Raw genomic sequence first — 16,316 nt, 5'->3', positions numbered from 1 at the left:
TTGAGGTCTAAGGAGACTAGCTAGCTCTTGGATATTTTTAGGTTAGAGAGAACTTTTAAGGTACTTTGAGATTTTTATAACATATGAACCTTGTTACTTATTAAAATTTGTGAAAAAAATGCCTAAATTCTTGAAAAATGCCATTTTCGCCAAATTTTTAAATTGCCCTGTACCACAGAGAAATGGGTATATTCATTCCAAATTTTTTTTCCTGCTCTATTGTTAAGGTGTTTGAACCCTTCAGATCACTTGTAAGTCTATATCATCAGTCAGTTCCCAGTATTATCTTCCTAAATCAAGCCTTTCTACCTAACATATCAATTTCCGAGTGGAAAAATAGGGATTTAAATATTTTATAACTTAGCAAATAGCAATCATATGATGTTAAAACTTTGCAAGTAATCTATTCTTATGTTGGGATAGTTAAAAAAAAAGTTTGGAGATGATCAGAGGAGGTCATGCAACAAAATTTCCTCAGATTTGTTGAAATGAGATGGAATGACTCTGTTGCATTGCTTCTTTTTCTTACATAAATGATCTGAGTGGTGATCTCATCAAACTTCTGGGGAAAAATCCCAAAAGAATGAATTTTTGGCGTCTAAAACAGAGAAATAACCCACAAATAAGTCACTCAGAGGCGCTTTGAAAGCCTTCAGCGTGAACGTGAGTGCTGTGAGGTGACACTGGGACCAGTAGGCGACCAGTGAAGCTCCCAGTATGAAAGGAAAAGTGGGATTGGAGCAGTGACGTGATCGCTGCTGGAAAGAGGGAGGGAGGAAGAGGGACGGCTGGACTCCATTAAGCCGAAGCCTGCAGGAAAACTGTTTGGGATACTTCACTTCTTCTGCGAGTTCTTCCACGGATTTCTCCCCGCTTTTACCGCCTTCAAAAGACTTTCTACATGATTTAAAGAAGGGGGACTTGCTCTGCACCGTGTAGTCGACTGTTTTAGTGTGTTTTTTCCCCTCGTCTTTGTGAAGGTGAGTGATTTAAATGTTCGCCCTCAAAGCTTTTTCGCCGCTATGAAATATGAACGCGCTTTTTTTCCCCTCTCCTTGTTGCTAAAGCTACACGTAACAATCGCGACCGTTAGCAACTTTTTAAGCTAATTTTAAAGTGTCGTTCGCTGTTTTTAAAATACACTTTTTAGTCAAGTAGCGCCTTTTTAACGAACGACTGAGTGTGTGCATGCAGCCGGGGAGTTGTTACACGGACTCTGCTTACATAATTAACCCCTCAGCCTGTGTTCTCAGAGCCTTTACCGTTATTTTTAACAGGTGAACCGGCACGTTCGCGCACAGAACGGGTAGCTAAGGGCTCCGGTGAACTTGTAGCCGCGGGCCTGGAGCCTTTGTTCGGCTGTTTATTTTTTATTTTTATTGATCAGACGGTGGTTTTGATCAGCCAGGCCAATCCACAGCAGACAAGCTCACATAAAAGAATGACAGATTGCGCTGTAATGTAACTTTTTTTTTTTTTGGCGCAACAGGGCTCGTCGTCTTCCCAGCAAAGAGGCAGGATGATGGTCAAACAGATCATTTTGCCCTCCTTCATTCCTTTCTTAGTCATTCTTCAGGGGGAAATGTGCATTAGTGTGCCCGTTTACCACAACTGTCACCCATCTCCATGCACCACTGTTGGATCAAGCAGCCTGCTTAGCTACTACCCTTTCTTACTTGATTTAAAGTGTCAGTTTCATTCAAAATAATCCTGAAACAGCTTCAAAACTCTTAAATATTCATAGTCCTGTATAAAGTGTCAATATAATCTGTATCAGGCCCAAAGAAATAACCGTTTCTGGGATTTTTTGCCAGTTAAATCCCATTAGTGTGCCCATTTACCACAACTGTCACCCATCTCCATACATCAAACCATCTGCATTTTAGCTGCTACCTTTTATTTACTTGATTTAAAGTGTCAGTTCCAATTTTTTTCATTCAAAATAGTCCTGAATCAGCTTCAAAACACTTAAATATCCATAGCTATCTCTCAAGTGTCAATATAATCTGTAACAGCACTGATGTAACACCAGCTTGTTAGATTTTTTGCCTGTTTTTTTAATGTTAAATCTCATTAATGTGCCCATTTACCACAACTGTCACTCATTTCCATGCACCAGTGTTGGATCAAAAAGGCTGCATTATGGCTAATACCCTTTTTACTTGATTTAAAGTACCAATTTCATTTTCTTTTCCATTCAAAATAGTCCTGAAGCAGCATCAAAACACTTAAATGTCCATAGCAATGTATAAAATATCACTATAGTCTGTATCAGCACAAAGAAATAACTGTTTCTTGGATTTTTTTGCCTTCTTTTTAAGTGTTAAATCTCACTAATGTGCCCATTTACCACAACCTATTTCCATACACCAGTGTTGCTTGATTTAAAGTGTCAGTTCCAAAAAATAATCCATTGAAAAAGTCCTGAATCAGAATCAGAACACTTAAATGTTTATAGCTATATGTCCAGTGCCAAAGTAAGCATCAGTGAATCCAATATTGGCACGTTTTCTTGGATTTTTGCATGTTTGTTTTTTTTTAAATGTTAAATCTCATTACTGTGCCCACTTACCACAACTGTCACCCATCCTGATGTCCCAGTGTTGCCTGAAGCAGACTACATTATAGCTACTATTTTAGCTCGATTTAAAGTGTCAATTCCAAATTGGAAAAATACTACAAACATACATTTTCCATTCAAAAGCATTTGAATGTTTGGAGCAGTGCTTCAATTGTCAATAAAATCTGCATCAGAGCATCAATGAATCAAATATTTGTGCATTTTTTTATTCATTTTTGTCTTTTTTTTTTGTTAAATCCAGAGGTTACCATGATTTAAAAAACCCTCTCATGTTGTTGTTCAAGCTCCACACCTTCAGTGTTTAACACAGGTTTTGTATTATAAGTGTATGACATCAAGGTCACATGTTGGAAACCACTTCCACATCAGCAGATGACTTTATACGACTGTTTTCTCAGGCTGAAAGGTACTAATGATGGCGAGTAAACCTACTTTGATGTCTGAAATTGCCACTGCATGGTATCAAAACAGGTCTCAAATCCCAGATGATAGACAAATCATCTACCATGGTTTTAATGTCACCAATCCAAAGCAGTGCATAATTTCATGAAGTAATCGGGTTTTTAGTAAAGTAAAACTAAAGTGTCTGCGATTCGCTTCATTCTTTTCTAAGGGGTCCAAAGGTTTCTTTTCACTTCGGTGTGACAGAAGTTCGTCTGGAGCCTTTCCCCTCCTGACATTTTCTCTGTTTGGCAGGATGGCGCTGGACGGGATCCGGATGCCCGATGGCTGCTACGCCGACGGGACGTGGGAGCTGAAGATGCATGTCACCGACCTCCACAGGGACGTGTCGCTGAGGGTCACCGGGGAAATTCACATCGGTGGAGTCATGCTCAAACTCGTGGAGAAACTAGGTATGTTCATGCTGCTGTCACGCAACGTTTGGGGCACCTTTTAAAGCAGCTTTCATTAAGCATAATGTACAGGCCGTGCATAGTCTTAATCGAGTCATTTTGGCATATGATGGATAAAACAGCCATCCATCGTGACTCTGCAGATTTAAAATGCGTTCCATTTGTAACAGGGAAAACAGAAAAAGCCTTTCCTTGTAGCATGTGAGAATTTCTCTCTGTCAATGGCTGGTTTGTGTTATCTGTTCATATTTGTTGGGCAATAAAACCCTCTTTATTTCTAAGTAGGCACCTTTCTGAGAAGTGAGATTCCACTGAGTAAACACCACTCTTCTATGCAAAAGTACAAACTGTTTTTGAATACAGGCCAGAGTTAAGAACAGACTTTCTTCAACTTTGTCACGGCTGGAAGCTCCAAAGTATGCTCAGTACGAAATCAGAGTCACTGGATCAGATTAGAGACGAGCTGAAATGAAGGGGAACCTGTTTGTTTGATACTTTCTCTGACTGTGCAAATGATTTAATGAGTGTGAAAGTTGTTATTTGTTGCCTGCAACCAGCTCCAACGGGGTAAAATGTTCCTCTTTGTTACCCTGCAGAATATATGGGTCAGTCACTCAAGGTATAAAGAAACCATACACAGCCTCCCTCCCCCCGCTCTATCATGCACTGTTCTGTAACTGCAGTGATGCACTTGACGAGTTTGGGTGCGAGTAAGCATAAGAGTCCTCTGTTCCAGCCACTTGAACACTGGCCTGTTTCATGGAGCCTGCAGAAAGGTCAGTGGTGGTGGCAGTGCGATTTGGGAGTGACAGTTTGTTGTGTGTTGATGGCGCTCGAATGCTCAGAATTCCTGCAGCGCTCCACGGTTTTATTCCCTGCCCATGGTCCCGTTTTTAGCCCTCCTGTTAGAGCTCCACATAATTGAGGTCTTTGTTCTCTGTGGTCGTCTGCTGAGGAGCATCTAAACTCGGCGACTGCAGTGTTGCTGCCGCGTGTGGGACGACATGAATTCATTGGTCGTCCTGCCACAGCTCCACTCAAGGCCGGGCCTTATCCATTGTTTGAGTTGTGCTAATGCATTTTGCTAAGGTCTGCTTGAAGGGTATTTTCTTGATAGGACACACGGTCGGTTTGATGCATGGTGGATGACATTGCAGCTAATTTTTAAGTGCTTTTTTTCTGTTTGTTGCATAAAAATATGCTTGAAATCATATGAATTGCGTCACAGTTGCATCAAGTCGTGTTGGACATCATTATTATGTAATAGGATCTGACTGTTCATAATTTATTTTATGCTCTTCTAAATCATGTTGTTGATGACCTTTTTTGTTTTTATTCACATCCACATCTGGCAATAGTTGTAATTTCTTGGGATTTGTTGCCTTTTGACTAAAAAATACATGGTTGTTTTTGTCACCGCCTCTTTTAAAAATCGTACTGTCATTCCTGCCTTGTATACTATTCACAGATGCATTTAAATCCCCGACATTATCACACTACTGCCACCATCACTGCAGGTCATTTAGCTTACCAAAGTATGTGTGAAGGTAATAGACCCTCTTCCTGTAAAACGGAACTGGTGCAGTGACATTAAATTGCTCTGTGAGTGTCTGAGGTTGTGTTTGAGTCTTTTAACAGGTTTCACTGCGAGTGCTCTCCTTCCCTGAGTCAACAGGTTGTTTTCCATTCATTGCAATCATTAACTCATCCACAATATGGGTTTTCCACATGGCCACATGTTGCAGGGAGACCGTACATTGTTCGTGACACACGTAATCTTTTGTTTTTGGAGCAGGCCATGTTGTTTTGTTTTTGATTGTCCAGAGAATTTTCCTAATGATAAATTGGAGCAAATCAAAGAAATACCCTTTTGGGCATCATTTTAAATGGAGACCTTGTAAAAACAGCTCAATGAACTTTATTATATTAATGTGGTAGTGTGTAATCTGAACTGAGAGGAAATAATGTGTGCAAGGTAATGAGTTATATTATGAGATTAAGGCCAATGATGAAGAAAATTTGTCTGCCTGTTTTTGTATCTCCCAGCTTTGACACATTTATCACCTCTGAAGTGTTGTCACATACTCACTGTTGGGTTTGCTGATTGCTTGGATGTGGTGCCTGTACACAGATACTGTACAAGAACATATATAGACGGTGCTGTGAGAAAGGACACGTAGATACCACAGAGCCTTGGCAAGCAGTGCTTCAGTCTTGCATTGAAAGGACGTTCAGGTTCAATGACAAACCTCCCTCTACCCCTCCTTTGTTTTATTCAACCTCTTACTCTCCAAAATGAAGGACTTCTTGTGATTTATTTTTTTCCCTTTCCACAAGACTGACAGTGAGTTTCTTTCTACCGTGAACATTTGTTGCTCTACGCAGTAGCTTCCTGCAGGTGTGTATTTGCACACGCAGCATGTGTAATGTTTGTGTGAAAATGTGTTGACCTCAGCTGGCTCCTGCACGATGGGCAGAGTTCTCATTTGTAGTATTTGTGCATGTGTTTCCACACGTGAGCGTCGCTTGGTTGGTTGGTGGGTGTGTCTCATCCACATGCATCCTGCTTTCATCACTCAGCTCTTGCTGTGAGCTGCAGGTCTCACGTCCACATCGTAGGCTCAGATGGCCTTCGATAATGGATTAAATAGACAAATGCCAGGAAGGCACTTAGCTATTGATCACAGCAGCGGACACTGCTTCCATTTCCCTGCAAACCTCCAGGAGAGCAGTATTTAAAGCCAGCTGATGAACCTCCCCCCCTGCTCCCTTGCTCTTGTAATCCTTTCATCTCCTCCATTGCTTTCCATCATTGGTGCTTTCTCCGACTTTGTTGATGTTTTCCAAATGTGCCGCACTCCTCTCTAAAAGCTAATATTGGGCCATTTAGGAGGGAAAACAAATATTGTACGAGCAACATTAGCTGACAGGCGTTTTATTGGATTTAAAGGGATGGCTCCATTGTTACTTAGCATTTGGGTCTGGTAAACCTGTGGCTTACTGTAAGTGCTTTAGCTATTAATGCTTCACACAAATGCATTGCCACTTTGCACGCGATAAATGTGATGAAGCAAGCGGATAAGAACAGCGAATTTCCGATAACTGTGCAAACCGCAGCGTCTCGGAATGTGTAGCATATGCTGCCGACGTACATGACGGCGAGAATGTTGTTGCACTTGCATTCCTGGTTGTCTTGGCTCTGGTTAGTCTCACAAAAACAGCTGAGGGTAGAAGGACTGGATGGGGAAGAAAGAGAGAGAGGGAGGGAGGAAGATGCGTTCAGAGAAGAGGGCCTGAACGTTCTCTCCTGCTGCTGTCTCTCTTTCTCATTGTGACGTTAGCCACGCTGCTAGAATTCCATAAAAGTCTTCGATGAAGCAGGAAATGACTTCCAGGGTTTGGCATGCTGCTCTCTGGTCGCTGCCGTCATTGCTGGAGTCTCTGCTGCCTGCTTCATCCACCTCCCTCCCTCTCTCACTCACTCACTCACTCCTCTGTTTCTTTCTGCTGTCACCCTCCCCTACTCACCCCCACATCATCTAAATATATTTAGTAGGAAATATTTTCACTGCTGTCTGACTTTAAAAGCGCTAGAAGCCACGTCTTACTACTTGACAAAATCCCCTCCTCTAGCCACGTAGCGAGGCTTAATGATCAATCAGGAAACACCGAAACACACTTTGTTCACTCTCTCTCTCGGTTTCTTACGTAGGTTCATGCACACTGACTGTCCAGTGTTCCAAAAATAGACCTTGAGCAAACTAATTGGTCGAGTGTGACTCTGTTAGTTCATGTGGTTGTTTCCAGTTAGGGGCTTGCAGTTTTTGGCTGCTGTGCTACCAGCAGCCCGCCACAGAACTTTCCCTGCATGTCAGAGAAAATGTGTGTTTTGTATTTGTGATGACCTACATATTCACTTTGCAAGTGGCTTGGTGATTGTTAATATCCCAAATTCATTTCAAATGTGTTGGAGAAGATCATGCAGGAAAAGCATCTGTAGTTGTCTTTTAGAAGTGGCTTTATTAGGAATTGTAAAATGAAACATCAGCCAGCAGCTTTGGTTTTAAAGTCGCTACTCCACTTTTTCAGCTGTTTCAATTCATCGTCCTTTTTGTAATGCCAAGATTCTGTCGGCTGGAGGTTGTGGTGACCGGAGGAAGATGGCAGCAGTTTGACAATGGAGTGTGGGTTTCATTAGGAAACAGACGCTATTTAACACAGGATGCTGAACTTCCTCTGAGCTTTTTTTGTGCACCTTCTCCTTTCTGTCTCTCTTGCATTCCTGACTTCTAAGCGTTTGTGGCATTTTTTGCTGCCGTGAGTGGAGAGATGTGAGATCATTCCTGATGATGTGAAAGCTGCAAACAAATCTCATGTCTTTTACTGTTATTATTGTACACAAGGAGAGCCCTGATTGGTGTCTTTCCATGAGACACTTTTCCGTTAGTCACTATGTGTAATGAGTCTCATTGATTTGGACTGTGCAGCCATTCTACAGGTTTGGCATTATGAAGTGAGAAATGGCCTGGCAGCCTGTGTGATCATCTTGCTGTCTAATCTCTCTGACAGGAAGTAGTTAGCCTAAGTGGTGGTCCTGCCCAGGCCAGAGCTTTCCTGTTTCACTAGCAAGATGCTGCTGTGATTGTGCTTTTCTACTCTCAGACTTTCAGATGTGTTCATATATAGACCTCTGGCCGACACAAGTGTATATACTCGGTGTTTTCCATATATAGACAATTTTGGCAGCTCACTCAAATCTGTTTCTAGATTTGTTTTTCTTCTTTTCTACATTCAGTTTGGCATATGGCTGAAACTAATTCATTACAAATGAGTTAGAATGTCACATGTGCTTATTCAGAGCTGAAACTATTATAAGTGATAAAGATCAACACAAAATAAATCATTTTGATTATGAATTTTACATGCACGAAATTGAAGATGTTTCTAAAGGCCAGTTGTCAGTAGTGGCAATTTACTTTCTTGTTTTATGGAAAATTAATCAGTTTGCTACTTTTTTTTTTAGACCTTTAATTGGACTCGGGTTATAGGAAATATTTAGCTTTTTTTTCCTGTTTTCTGATTTCTTGCAGCCCAAATGATTAGTCAAGAAAAGTAAGCAGCATTAATCAGTGAAAACATTTGTTAGTTTCATCCACAGCTGGTGTAGTTAAAGAATTATTTCATGAGACCTATTAAAGAACAGCATGTAAAGGAAATGTGTGAAGTATGGAAACAAGTCAGAAACTGGGTTTTTTCTTGTGTAGAGTAATTTCAACCTATTGCTAATTTATTTGGCTATGATAGACATTTTTTGTTTGTTGGTCAGATGATCAGAAATACCATTAAAATACATGGATTCCTGTGAGATACGACACAAACTCATTGCCTTTTCTGTGTGTGGATTATTCACGCTTGCTGTTGTGCGTAGTTTCCCTCTAAAGGCCCATTTTGAGCCAGGAAAAACCCTGATCTGTATTATGCTGCTGAGTTATTTGCAGACACATTGAACCAGGAAGAGTTTCTGTAGAATGTGAGCTAAACTTTGAATTTGGTACTTGTTTGTTTTGATGTACTTTTTTAATGAAATCAACTACTTAAATGCTACAAATAACATTGCATACAGATCATGAATATAAGTCTGAATAGAGAAGCTGTCTCACTAGAAATGTTTGAGGCCTGAAAAGTTTTAAAAGTTTAGTTGCTCATTGCTTTCTCTCCTCTGTCACTTTTATGTAAGACCTGCTGTGCTTGTTCAGGAGGATTTATTTAGCTATGCTTGGCATCTTAAACATGCACAAAAATAAACATTTCATTGGCTCCTCTGGGAATCTGAATTCAATTGCTTTTTGTCCCTCTCACCTTCCTGTAGTACAAGCAGCACCATGGATTCAGTGGAAGGAAATGTTAGAGCTCCACGTTGTTGTTCTGACACCACACACCTGTGTGTCAATGGAGTAAACTGATCTGGACTTTTTGTTTGGCTTCTCAGCACAGATTTCATTCATTTTAAACCTGCTCCCCTCCTCTTTTCAGACAGTCTCTGTACTCTCCCTTTTACAAAGCAAAGCAACAAGAATTTTTGTCTTCATAACCGAAGTTTTGGTTAATGTTAAAAAGCAATAATTGTGGAATTTTTTTGATAGACCTCTCCTACTGTTAATTTTATTAAATTGTTCTTTAAATTTAAAAGCAGACCTTCTTTGCTGCTAAAGTATTTAGAAGTTTCGCTTAACCGTGCAGGTTCTCCTCAGGGTTTTTAGAGATGTTGCAACAGTTTCCCGTTATCCAGGTCAGAGGCATTAGCAGGCCGGCTTATCACAGTCCTGATGGATGTCTGGCAGGATGCATGCATGGATAGAAGGACAGATGAATATTGTGTATCTACTCCATTGATCTTAGACCCAGAGTTTCTTTGTAATGTCATTATTCCGCCAGGGCCCTGAACGCTTAATTGTATAACGCTCTGTCAGGGCAGAGAGGGAGTACCCCACTGTTTTGCTGTGTTTGGAGTATGACACAAATGGATACTAACTACTTGTCTCTAAGGAGGTTTTCTCTAATATCCCCCTGGCCTTTTCTAATGCATCAAAGCTGTTGCGCCATTCACACTCTAACATGCTGGATTCTCCTAAATTTCCAGTAAAGATTTCAGATTCACTCCTCTCCAAGGAAAAATGCTTTTTGGCTTCCAGTCACATAAAGCATGGCTCACCCTCCATCATGTCTCATGTGGGTGTCCTTTTTTTTTTTTTTTTTTTTTTACCCAGTTGTCTGCACGTCTTCTTCAGTTACAATAAAACCTGTAACGCTCCAGTGCAGTGTTTATCAGTATACCTGATTGAAATAGCCAATCTAAGATGAGGGGTGCGTCTGAAAGACTGTAAAAGTAAAAGTTGAGCCATTTTCAGATGAATTTTATGTTTAAAATATTGATTATCTAGAAAGAGAGAAGTTCAAACCCATTTTGTCAATATGAACTGTTGTGTGTTCGTTTGGGAAATGATGGTAGTATACTCAGTGCAATCAATAACACAGCAGAATGTTCCTTTTTGGGCACTGTGTGTATTGCATATTTAATGCCTGTGATAAACGGCATGTTTGATTGACTATTGGCAGCGTGCTGAGCATGTATAATAATAACGGACTGAAATAATCTCAGCTAACCTCATTCCGCTTTGCCTGTCAATGGAGAGCACTTGGATTTTAATGGTACTGGTTAGTGAATCCCTAAGGGACATAGCTGGAATAAATCAACTCATTTGTCAATAATTTTGCCTTTGCTGGTGTCAGAGCTAGACTAAGTGACGAGTTCATTTGCAAAAACAGATATGTCCATTTATTGAAAATGTCAGAAATCATATTTTTTTATTGCACACTGCAAGGGATTATCTGGTGATTATCTGGTCAAACTGGTGTTGTGGTAAATATAGCTAATATACAGAATTAAAATGTCTCATGTATGGTATATATGTGTATTTGAAAATGTTAGGCTTGATTTCAATCAGTGCATTCAACTCTAATACCAACAGTTTCTTTTCTTTTAAGATAAACTTCTCAACAAATTTTCCAAGATTGATGTCTATGGGATTCTTCTGTTAACACTGTTCAGTATTGGTCAGGAGACAGTGACTAGGTAAAGAACTGGAAATTACAATAAAAATGACCCATTATTTGGTAAATTAGACATTTCTACTTTAGAAAATGTTAGCCTGACTATAAAACCCTTTTGAAAACCTTGATAGCCTTATTTGAAGAGCCACCATTCAAACTCACTAGAAGTGACTGATATTGTAACTAAAGTCTGCCATCATTTTTATTTTTTGTGTGTGTGTGTGTGTGGTTGAAGAATGTGCTGCACTGGAAACAGTTTTGCAGTGATACATGTAGTATTTAGTGTAACACAGTACCATGTGTTCCTTCACGGTATTTAATATTCAGAAATTCACAATATTAGATCTTATAGCCGTAAAAACTTTGAACGCCCTGAGATAACATCACAGAATCTAGTTTGCCCAAATTATCCATCTTTAAAACTCGAAGGGCACTTGGAGTGCACAAACTTCACTAAGGCCAATGCCTTACCTCGCAGCTTGATTCAAAATGGTCTAAATCCACATCAGAATTTAATGGGTACTTCCTGTCCCCATGCTATGCCTCTTGACCACGCTTCATGAAATTAGACATTGAATTTTTTTCTGTAAACTTATTAACAAACGCCACTGGTCACATTCCTTTGCCTTGGCTCTCAACTTGGCAGAGAAATTACAGAAGACCACACATCTCCAGCAGAACATCGTTGATACCATTAAACAGATTCATAGAGTTGAGAACAGCACTGACATTTAACATTTTCTGCTGCTAAACATGAATCTGTAATGCATTTTTCAGTGTACAGTAGTGGGTCTGTGACATGACTAATTTTAGATTCAGCATGTGCTGTGTATGAATTATTCACAACAGTCTTTTTTATAAGAATGCAGATCATGATGTTTTTGCATGTTAACTCTTCATGTGTTGCAAGTATAGTTGTGTATCTGCCGCAGCGTGTGCATTAGAAGTCTGATGTGAGTTATTTGCATAAAGCTATCTTGGATTGATCTCCATAATCTGTTGTTCTTGAGTCACGAGTCCAGAAACAGGTTTGACTGCTGCTCTATAGCCAGTTCTGTCGCTGATGTATAACGACTGTGACTATGCAGAACTCCACATTGCCTTGAACACGCACTCATTATACCACTTTAACCCTTATCTCATATCTGCCGTACAGATACTGTCATCACCTGTCTATATCGAACCTGCTGGTTACATGCTGGTTATCTGATGGCTGCATGAGACACAATGTGCCTAAAGGCCATTTACAGTAGCTCTAATTTAAGGACAGTGCAGAACAGTTGCTTGTTGCATCTTTGCTTGTCAATACCGACCTTCACCCTGGAATATATTTAGAAAGAGAAAAGCTTTCATGTTGTAGAGGAGGATAAACCGTATGTGTTTTAGTGATTGTGTGTGTGAGAGACAGATAATACATGTGACAAACCTGTCGCTCTGTGTCTGTTTTGTATGAAAACAAGTCATCGCCTCGCACCGCTGCCCCTGCGGCGTCAGTCAGGAGTCACCAAGGAAACAGCATGACCAGCCTCACCCAGCTGCAGTGTTTTTATCAGCTGATGGCAAAGCAGGACAAAAACTTGCGCTGCATGACCGTGGTTATTACTGAGAGATAACAGATGGGCTCTGATGACAAATGTAAAACATTTTTAGAGAAAACGCTCACGAGACAAACACAGCAAGAAGGTCCAGACCTTTAAGTCCATTTTCTTCTGAGTCATCTGTCTCAGTGATTCTTTAAATGAGCCTGGATTTTGCTTCAGGCATCAGCTGACTGTCACTGCCGAGAAACCTAATAAATAAGTGCACATGCCAGATCAAAGATTTTTTTTTCCCCCTTCAAACCCAAAGACCTCACATCTATTAAAGAGCTACAACAAGTAGTCTATTAACCGATTGACTGGAAAACATAAAAGGCAACCTTATTTAAACAATACGTTTTTTTTAAGCAAAACATTTTAGTTTGACTCATTAATTCTAATTTATAAGGATTTGCTGTTGTGATTGGAGTATATTTGGACTGTTAGTTAAAGAAAGCAGCCAATTTGATTTTATGTTGAGTGTTAGGAAAACTGTACACTTTCCTGAATGTTTTCTTGTTTAACTGAGAAAACAATCAGCAGATAAATCAATAAAACAAAACATAAGCACTAGTTGCATCTCTCGTCACATCATGGCATTTCACAATGTTCATATAATTCAGAATTCTCAAAAATATATGAAGGTAGTTTTCTTGCTTGCATTTTTTTTTTTTTTTGCATTTCTGCCAATCAGAAAATCACCAGTCAGAGTGTATTGTACTTCATATTTGTTTATGAAACGAGAATGACCAGTAACAGAAACCTGGTATGTCTATAGAACATACATAAAGTAATGCAGCAACATTAAATTTGATGGAAAGCCTATAATGATGTGTTACACCAATTATGCGTAACATCATTTCTACTTACATTATGCGGTACTTTCTGTTCTCCTGTACACAGAAGTAGCTTTTCATGTTTATTGAGGGGATAATTTTGAAGATGTTGTGTATATATTTATCATTTCTTCACATGTAGACTGTCATTTTTTACTTAGCCCTTGCTATTGCTCGCTCTGTCTCTTATTTTTGTGTCCCAAGTTACATCTCCTCGCTGTCCTCTGCTCGTCCTCCCCATCTCTCCTTGTCATGCCCCTTTCTCTCATTCCTTTTTGTCCTATCCCCTCCCCCTCACAGACAGTCCTCCATAAACATAGCTGCCTCCTAATGTAAACACCACAGATACTCTGTCTAGAAGGGACGAAATAGAAGGAGTCAAGAGGAGTGATGTGGAGGAGAGGAAAAGGAGGGACAGTTCGATCTCATATTATCCCAGTGAAAGCCCTTTAGACTGGGTAGATCTGTGCTGACAGTGAAACATTTAATTGCCCGTTCTCTTCTTTTTTTTCTTCTTTTTGTTTTTCGTAATGGCTTCCTAATATATGACAGTATTAATCTGTGTTCTTTTTTTTTAAGCAGTATTTCTGGTTGTGGTATCTGGTGCACAAAGAAGGGGAAGTGGTCTTGGTTGAAAGCTGCGGCGGTGATGGTGGTGAATGAGAAGAACTCGGTTTGGCAGAATTTATGAATTAATTTCGCTTGTTAAAGCACAGACACACAGAGATCTAATGTAGTTAATGGATGGATAAGAACGCCCTCCCCTCGACAAATAACCAGACCCGCGCACACACAAAACGCAATCTTTGTATCATCTTTCACATCCCGCAGAGGTCATAAAACATGGTTTTCCCATTCTGTTTCCCCTCCCCTTGTCTTTCAAGCGTTGCACACATACACACACACAAATCACTCCAACAAGAGGCCGTGGGTCCACATTTAATGCACCCAATTACTTAGGCCCCCCGCTCCTCTGGCTGCTGCATTACGTCAGGCTTGGCAGGCTGTATTTTTAGCTGGTAGTTGCCATTGGCCCTCAGTTCCTCTCTCTGTGGATTGAGTTACCACCTTATTGCTTAAAGAGCCCAATAGAAGGCTTCCCGAGCCGTCCTCGTCCAATCACGGCACATCGAACCACTGCGTGATGACACAAGCAAGGAGAGGGGAAGGCTGTGTCCAGTAAGGAAAATCAAGGAAACAGAGAAGTAGGGGCCGTAGGGAACGTGTTGAAGGTAACCAAAGCCAGCCGAGACGTGCATTCATGCCTTGCCACAGATTGTATGGTGGTCATGCATGCTGAATACGAGGACGTCTCTATAGAGCGTGGTCTGTGGTGAAGACCGGAGTGCCAAATCTTAATGCTAGCTGTTCTGCATTGCTCCCAGACACCAGAAATTACAAGGTTGTAAGAAGAAAAACTGTGAGCAGAGTTATGAAAATACATTCAGGATTATTTTCAGTTTTTCTCCCCATATTCCCTCTCATTATTTCAACCTTTAATAACTGCGGAAACCTTGAGAGAGCAGTTTCTTCAATGGTAGAAATGAAGTTGTGTTTGACACAGCTGAAGCATCAAATTTGGGGCGATGACAGCTAGTCCCCATGCTACAGGAGTAACTCACACAGGGCCTCGGAAAGCTTGGAATGTTTTCACTCAAGTACCAAGTGTTTGCCTGTTGGAGTAAACAGTATAAAACCCAACAGCTTTACAAACAACCCCTCCCCAAGACTATTCAAAAAAGCCCAAGGCTCTCACAATTGTGTCAACACTGAGATGCTGGGGGACCACTCTTTTTCTTAGACACCCAATCTTAATCGCTATTGTAATCTCTTCCTCAGCCCAGTTTGCTTTACATACATCAGAGTGGTTGTGCTGCCTTGGTCTGAGCAGGCAATCTGCTATTTCACATACTCACCCGCTAATCCTATTCATTCGGCCCTTAGACGGGGCCAGAAGGAGAGCGTCAACAATGCATATAGATGCCCCTATGTAAAGCAAAGGTCAGGGACAACAGCAGCAGCGCATGAAAACAGAAGGCCACTCAAGCTTTGGGTTACCATGGCATCAAACTGTTAGATGGACAGAGGGAGGAGGTCGGCAATGAGCAAAATTCGAGATTTTGTCCTCTGTCATTAACATTGATGTCATTTTCCATTTGTAGAAGGAGTGAGCTTCAGCAGTGTTGTCAGGTTGATGTGAAGTCTGTTGTATACTCTTAACTGCTCTTTGCTTTCCATGTACCCGAAGGTAATTGTAATTATCCCCATTCCATTATGGATCCACTTTGTCCATTAGTGGCCGTGTCCTTCCTCATGTACCTCATGTAATAAGTACAGTAGATATGAGTTGATGCCACATTATCTAATGTAAAAGCCAGCCTTGAATACGGAATAGATGGAAGTCCTTAATGAAGGGCAGAGCTTAAAATGGGCATAATTTATCATTTTCACCATTTTTCTACATTACATACAGACTGCACTATTAGCACATTAGTGATTGGTTGCAACCTTGCAATAAAGGATAAATACAATTTTCTTCTTTCTTCTTTTTTTTTATTATTGACATTAAAATGAAAAGATATCCATCCACCAATTATCTGTACACCACTTAATCCTCATGAGGGTCACAGGGGGGCTGGAGTCTATCTATCCCAGCTGACTGAGGGCAAAGGCCAGGGACACAGCTGACAGGTCACCAGTCTATCACATAAGATATGTGGTAGATTAATAATTGCCAGCTGAAATCTAAATAATATATGTGAAAATGCATCATGTAAATTTGTACTCTTTCCATTTTGGATATTTAACATCTGGCCGACAGTATGTTCAGCCAAGTCAGGGTAAATGCCCTTTTAAA

General features: G+C 40.4%; 1 protein-coding gene across 4 annotated transcripts in view; it reads left to right on the top strand.

Annotated features, from left to right (window-relative positions):
• The first annotated feature begins 762 nt into the window (after window positions 1-762).
• The window catches only part of fermt2 (FERM domain containing kindlin 2), a 41,652-nt gene continuing 26,098 nt past the window's right edge, over window positions 763-16,316 (top strand). For 3 of the 4 annotated variants that reach the window (XM_022215020.2, XM_022215012.2, XM_022215006.2), the window contains exons 1-2: window positions 764-980; window positions 3,278-3,435. In XM_022215020.2, coding sequence (XP_022070712.1) covers window positions 3,279-3,435 — 157 coding nt within the window. In that variant the 5' untranslated portion in view covers window positions 764-980; window position 3,278. Of the gene's footprint in view, window positions 981-3,277; window positions 3,436-16,316 lie in introns of all 4 variants that reach the window. The other variant, XM_022214998.2, reaches the window with a different exon arrangement.

This window comes from Acanthochromis polyacanthus, chromosome 1 (genome assembly GCF_021347895.1).
Source record: "Acanthochromis polyacanthus isolate Apoly-LR-REF ecotype Palm Island chromosome 1, KAUST_Apoly_ChrSc, whole genome shotgun sequence".
Taxonomy (NCBI): Eukaryota; Metazoa; Chordata; class Actinopteri; family Pomacentridae; genus Acanthochromis; species Acanthochromis polyacanthus.
Note: the sequence above shows the minus strand (reverse complement) of the source record. Positions and strands in the feature narration are given on the sequence as shown.